Source organism: Sebastes fasciatus, chromosome 4, assembly GCF_043250625.1.
Source record: "Sebastes fasciatus isolate fSebFas1 chromosome 4, fSebFas1.pri, whole genome shotgun sequence".
NCBI lineage: Eukaryota > Metazoa > Chordata > Actinopteri > Perciformes > Sebastidae > Sebastes > Sebastes fasciatus.
In genome coordinates, this window is record NC_133798.1 from 5292721 (window position 1) to 5300343 (window position 7623).

The window sequence follows — 7623 nt, forward strand, 5'->3', positions numbered from 1 at the left end:
ATAAAAAGGGAGTTCAGTTCTCTTTTTAAAGAAGAATTTGAAAGTGTAAATGACAGTTGGCGGGGTATAAAACCAATGATCTGTTGATCTGTACAAATCAAGACTCCCTAGTCTAACAAAGGCATGTTTAAATCGAAAATCAAATTGAATCGTGACCTTAAAATCGAAAGTCAGATCGAATCGTGACACCCCTAATGGTTTGTGTCTGTCTGTCCCACTCCTCACCAGGATGTTGGCTGTGATGCAGTTTTATTGTTTGCCACATAAAAAGACGACGCAGAAGAAGAGACTTGGCTTTTTCTTTAGTTCAGGTGTTTCACTGTGGACAGAGGTCTCTATACTGAAACTACCTGGAAACATTAGTGTGTCGTTCTCACACGTAAACAGCGTTTTAAAGATTAGACGCCGTAGTGTAGACTAGTCTGAGTATCATTTATGAAAAAACACGCCATCTACTGCGTGATCCGACAGTCTGTCACACACACACACACACACACACAGCTGTGATGTTTGCCTTGCAGTGTACTGACACTACTTCGGTGGTTTTGGCCAGTGGGTGTGAAGTGTGCGTAAATGTGGTCACCTCAGTGCCAAACTTAGAACATCACTCTTCTTCTTTCAGGACCAACAAGAGCCATTCACTACGGTACAGTACTGACGGTAAAGCCCCATTTGTGATTATTGCTATTGGGCGATATAAATAAAACTGACTTGACTTAAAGTTCCTCAGTGTTATAGCGTTCTGAGGAGGGGAAGGAAGTTGTAAAGAGTTTACTATTGCTATTGTAAATAGTTGCCCGTAAAATGCATTGGTTATATTGTGATGCATTTGTAAATCATTTTTGGTGTTGACTCGCGACTCTCTTATGAATCCAAAATGATTAGTGACATGGTTTGACTGGAATAAAAGTTAAGATAAGATATACTTTATTGTCCCACAGGGAAATTTGTCTTGGACTCTAGGCCACTGCATCACACAACATACCAAAGTCACAATGTACATACACGCATAAAACATGGATCGTACATACACTCATGCATGAACGTGCTTAAATTCAGATGTTGAGTGTTAAAATAATAAAAGGTAATAAAAGACAATAGTTTTAAATACTAAAACCAGGTATAATCATACCAGATAATGATTAATCAATTTACAATATATTAGTTCTCAATAAAATCATATCATATAATACTAGACCTACTTGTTGCTGTTTAATATTTTAATGGACGACGCAATGAATTAATTTTTGTAACGATTTAGCCGGCACATTGGCATTCTGAACCGTCTACCTGAAGGCAACACCTCCAACTCAGAATGTGTGTTGGATCGTTCAGAATCTTCTGAGCCTCCCTGAGCTTCATATAAATGCTGAAGATAGTGATGTTCTTTTATCCCTATGATCTTCATAGTTGTTTGAGTAAAGGCGTGTGAGCTTGGACTTTAACTGTGCTGACAGGTTACCGTACCACACTTGGATGCCATATCTAATTACACTCTCTAAAATCGTTTGATAAAACAGAATCATTAATTTACTGTTTACACCATATAGTCCAAGCCTTCTCAAAAAATACATCCACTGTTGTAGCTTAGAGCAAAGGTTTTCAACATGCACACTCCATGTGAGTGAGCTGTCAATGTGAACGTCAAGGTATTCATATGAGGAAACCTGTTTTATGGGTACATTGAGAATGAGTACTGGACTATGGTCACCGATTGACTTTGGATCGAACATCATTTTCTCAGTCTTCTTCACATTCGGTGAGCATCACACCAGTCCATAAACTGTTTGATTTCGGAGAGATAAAGTGAGGTGTCCTGATCTCTGTGTAGTAAGCAAAGAATGGCGGTGTCATCGGAAAATTTTACAATGAAATTTTGAGGAGTTTTGCTCACACACCCATTAGTGTATAATGTGAGCAGAACTGGGGAGCTCAGCAGCACCTGTACTAATAGATTTAGGGTCAGATAATGCTTTATTTACCTTTACATGTTGGATTCTGTTAGTTAGAAAAGAAAAATACCATTTAATGATAAAAGGATTTACATCCATCTGTTTCAGTTTGTTCAGCAATAAATAAGGCTGAATTATTAAAAGCCGAACTAAAATCAATGAAAAGTAAACGTGCATATGCCTTGGTATATTCCAGGTGTCTAAGGACTAAGTGAGTGATGCTACTAACTGCATCATCAGTGCTTCTTCCCTGTCTATATGCAAAAACTGCCAAGGGACTAACTCTGGGTTTACTGCAGTTTTCAGTAAAAACACAATATAAATTATTTTTCAAAAACATTTCATCACAATAGAAGTCAATGTTACAGGCCTATAGTCATTGTTTTCAACTGGCCAAGACTTCTTTTGTACTAGAGTGATATCAGTTTTTTTCCATAGTGCAGGGACAGTGTGTGAGTCCAGAGAACGCTGGAAGAGTGGACACCAAGCTGGTTAGGTAAACAAGTTAGGTAAAAGTTACAACTTAGGTAAAAGTTACTTTGAGTAAAGGTTTGTTGTTGCACTTTATATATATTATTTATTAGCGCTGATGCTGTTGTTGATTGGTATTACTATTCTGTACTGAGCGGTCACATTTTACCCCTTCAGAATTATAATAAATGCATTTTATCAAAGGACTTAATGTTCTAATTCAAAACATACATTTTTAACACTATTATTGTAAAAAAAAAAATAGGGCTGCCACTTTCTGTAGGATATTGTACAAAATTATATGAACACAAACAGACTTACAATAAAAACAATAATTAAATTAAAAAGAATCAGTATAAAATGAGTAAAAATCATGAGGAAATATCCTATCAGGGAACAGGTAAAAGAGGATTCAGAAGCTGACTGCACATTCAGTGCCAACTTTCAGTACGATGCAGTTTTCCAAGACAAATCTGTTGCTACTCAAAAAATACTGCGATCCCCCAGCTGTTAGTGAAGTACTGGCTAGTACAAAGAGAAATGATCTGTCCAATAACTTCTTGTTTATAAGGCACTACGTGGCCTTGCACCAGACTACCTTGCAGAAATGCTTTTGGTTTATGAACCAGGAAGGCCCTTCAGATCCTCCGGTTTTTCTCTTTTAGTTGTTCCACAAAGCAGAACAAAAACATTTGATGCTGCTTTCAGCCTTTACACTCCCAGCCGCTGGAACAACCTTCCAGAGAAACTGAGAGGAGCTGAAAATATTGAGTTTTAAACGTAAACTAAAAACCCATCTATTTAGTCTAGCTTTTATGTAGTGTTTTATAGTTTGATGTTTTTTATTGTTAATACTTATTTTATTTATCATCATCATAGTGTTTATTTTACTCTATTTTATTTAATCAACATTTTTTTGCTGATCATTATTATTTATTTTATTAAATTAAAATGTTATTATTTTAATACAATCTGGTTATTTTGTGGTTTCATTATTTTTATTTCCTTTTATTTTATTTATCTTTTATTATCTTAAATACCCATCTCTTATTGCTTTCTCATTCAATTAACTTTTATATTGGTTGTTTTGGTGTGCATTAGTCTCAAAATCCATTTTTAACACTATATTTTTGTCAATCGTCTGTCCAGCACTTTGAATTGCATTTGACTTGTTTGAAAGGTGCTATATAAATAAAGTTTGATTGATTGATTAATTGATTCTTTTTAATATGAGCGCCTCACTCCATAGGGCTCAGTCCCACTGGATACATTTCCTCTGTTCTTTGATCCATGTCATTTACACCAAAAGCGAAAACACATACCATCATTAACAAGCTCAAACCTACATTTGATGTATTTTTTGTTTGTTTGGTGCATGTTGGATATTACATTTAACGTCATTTTTACCACTTAATCATTCTTTACAGTTTTATCTGTAAAGAACTGAAGCCGTCTGATTTGAGTCCTGACCTCTGGGACTCTGCTCAGTCATGTTTAACTGATTTAACGAAGGCGTTTGTGCTCAAACTGACATTTCTAGCATCCAAAGTGAATATTATTATACTATATTATAGCATTAAGTTCCCTCACTGACTGAAGTGAGCCTCAGTCAGTGTGGTGTGGAGGGTGAACTCACTGTAACTCAGTCCTGTTCTTTATAGAAACTACTGATATGCCATTAATGAGAACTAGTTTCAGACGGATGCTGACAGTGACATGAGGGGGGTAAATTCGCCTTTAAAGGGGAAACAAAGCACAGATTATGTCTTTCGTGAAAATGTGATGTGATTCTCATCAGCAGCGGATCTGATTGTGGATCTGTTACTGGACCACAGAGTGAGCTCGCAGGAAGTCTGTTATACATGAGCTATAACGAATATGTGTTAATGTAGTGTTAAAATGCATGCAGACAGAGGAGCTAGCTGATGCCTTGCATCCATATGAGAGGAGGCTATAAGCTCCTCCTCTGGCTGGACACTTTGACATTAAATAGTAAAGATCAGCTACAGACTAAAGTAACGTTAATAAAGACCTGGATCCGGAGGGAAACGCTTTTACTGCGTCCAGCAGCAGCTTTCTTTCCCCAAAACAGACATCCAGGCTTCTTGTTCACTATCAAAGCAGAAAGTGTGTGTGTGTGTGTGTGTGTGCGTGTGTGTGTGTGTGTGTGTGTGTGTGTGTGTGTGTGTGTGTGTGTGTGCGTGCGTGTGTGTGTGTGTGTGCGTGTGTGTGACACCCGACACCGAGCAGGAGGAATGGAGGAGCTGCCGAGGCCCCAGAAAACACCGTAACGTCCTAACTTCACTCTGTAAACTCACCAGCTCCTCTGTCCTCTGTCCTCTGGACACAACAAGCACCGGGACACATTAATAATACACCGGCTGTATCCTCCGTTGTGTCACACACACACAACAATGCAAAGTTTGGAGACTTTCACTGCAGACTGCTGTGTTTGTTTGTACCCTTGGGACATAAAAAAAAAGCTCAACTTTGAGACGAGGAATCACGGCTAGCGCTGTAGTCGGTCTCAGTGTTGGGGGACACAAAGCACACACACATACAACATGTTAACTACAACATGTTAACTACTATGTTCTTATCACAGTTTCTCCTGCTCCTTGTTCCCAGAGAACAAAAAGTGAACGTACCGTGAACCTCCGCCAGCAGCCAGCTCCAGAGCAGCGGCAGCAGCAGCAGCAGCAGACCGCCCATAGCAGCTCTCTAGACGGCTTAAATCCAGAGGAACTCCCGCTCCATGTTCACAGATATCTGCTCCTTAACTCACTAAAGTAGAGACGTGTCCGCGGACACACACAAACGGTGCCAGGGTTCCGCTAGATATGCGTCTGCATGCGTGAGTGTGTGCGTGTGTGTGCGCGCTCCTCTCTATAGACTTTTTCCCCCCTCAGTTAAGGCGCTCGCGCTACTTTATACTTTGGACTGTCGAGCTCGCGCACGGATAGAGAGAAAGGGCAGGCGGGCGTTGGTGTGACGTCATCCGACACGAGGCAGTACTACTTTTTATTTCACTACTAATGTGTCACTAATCAAATCACCATGTCATATACTGTGTGTGGGCAGAGGGGACACAATGAAGTTAATAAAGTTAATAAAATACTGCATTTTATATCAATCTACAGCAAACAGCTCATTATAATGACATTGATCATTGTGCCTCTCATAATAATGTTAATTCAACAAAAATAATTTGATAAAACAACTGATGTATAAATATCTATTTACTGCTAAATAACAAAACAAAACGAAACAATTCAAATATCTACAGTATATAAGCATAATTTCCCTCTCTAATCCCTCACCTCATTAAAAACTAATTGCACTTTGCTGCAGAGGGGACACAATGAAGTTAGTGGTTCTTCAACCAGGTTAATAAAATACTGCATTTTATATCAATCTACAGCAAACAGCTCATTATAATGACATTGATCATTGTGCCTCTCATAATCATGTTAATTCAACAAAACGATTTGAATAGCAACTGATATATGAATATCGATTTACTGCTAAATAACAAGACAAAACTAAACAATTCAAGCATCTACAGTGTATAAGCATAACTTCCCTCTCTAATCCCTCACCTCACTAAAAGCTAATTGCACTTTGCTGCATAGGGAATAAAAGTATATATTTAACCAGACAAAACTTTATTAGTATTTTCAAAAGACACACTTCATGAGGAGCTCTTCCTTGACCAACAACATCATGGTGCTGTAGGTGCAGTATTTTCTCTAGTGGAGATGCCTTAATTACTGCTGTAACTCTCAACAGAACCGTAATGACACTTGGACGTATTTAAGATAGATAGATAGATAGATAGATAGACAGACAGCTTTATTGATCCCTGTGGGGAAATTTGATTGGCACCAGGTCAAACAACCACAAACAACAACAAACAAAAAACATACAAAAAAACAACAAAAACACAGTATTTACAATACACCAATAAATAAATAACAAATCTAAAAAGCACCGGTTGACAATCAGAGTTTCTGAAAGAGAATTAGATATTTGTCTTAATGTTGCCACTTAAAGCTGAAGTAGGCAAAATCGGAGCAAATATGATTAAAAAACAGTTATTTTTATAAAATGGTTGTTATATCGTGACAGTAGTATATAAAACAGGTAACTTGAAAAAAATCTTGTGCCTCTGTGTCCTCCGGTGCTCCTAACGGCATCTGCAAGATTTCACAGACCGAAAGAAAACAAGCAGTAAGAGCTGATCTAAAGTCTGCCGTCCAGCTGCCGTCTATGAGAGCCGGCTGTCAATCACTCGCGAACTCCGACCAAACGGTCAAACTAGGCAGCGCTGATCAAATATGAATCAATATTATGTTACGTTAATGTCTATTTCTCTCCTCAAATGTTTTCAGAATCATCTTGTAGTGCACGGTTTAGCTGTAAAATGAGAAAGTTTGTGACACAGCCGCCATTGTGAAATCTCTTGAAGGATCGCCAAGTTCCGGTCACATGACCGGAGCACAGCCAATAGGAATGCTCTCTCTCTCTGAAATGACCTGTGATTGGTCAAAGTCTCCCGTCACGGGCTAGATGTTCTAAAGCCTGAAGACAGAGCCATGAGGAGGAGCAGAAGTCTAGTTTTCTCTCAGAACACTTGAATTACAATATGCTGAAAGGTTATTGTGGAATTTTTGCCCAATGATGCCAAAAATATACTGCCTATTGCCGTATAAAGGATGTATCTCCACTCCAAACATCTATGTGATGGTGATGTGTATAATTTTTTAATATATATATATATGATGAGTCAGGTAGATCTAACTGCCAACAGCACAGAGAGAAGATGACAATAATGATGACAAGACAGGCTTCCCAACAGGGCACAGTGAGTACTGTGTGGTAATTAGTTTGTGGTCATTTAATTCATTGTACACTTGTTTGTTAATGCTGTATGCACCACCAAAGTATATTCTAAACTGAAACGATAGGGACCTTAAGGCAACATCTGCATTATTACCTAATCATAACAATCTGTCTTGTATCGGGGGTCCTTAAAAATCTAGTTCTATTACTCTAATTTATATTTTGCTTACATGAGGCATATAACTAGGGCTAACCCGGCCCTTACAAGGGAGATCTATCAGTGAGCAACAATATCTAATAAAAGTCAGAATCCACAACAACCACAAACATATAGGCAGTCAAAAAAAGCTTGTTCAGT

General features: G+C 38.2%; 1 protein-coding gene across 1 annotated transcript in view; it reads right to left on the minus strand.

The window, feature by feature from the left end:
* The window catches only part of lrp5 (low density lipoprotein receptor-related protein 5), a 70518-nt gene extending 65169 nt beyond the window's left edge, over window positions 1-5349 (minus strand). The window contains exon 1 of the mRNA XM_074631573.1: window positions 5072-5349. Coding sequence (XP_074487674.1) covers window positions 5072-5135 — 64 coding nt within the window. The 5' untranslated portion in view covers window positions 5136-5349. The remainder of the gene's footprint in view (window positions 1-5071) is intronic.
* Window positions 5350-7623: the final 2274 nt, after the last annotated feature.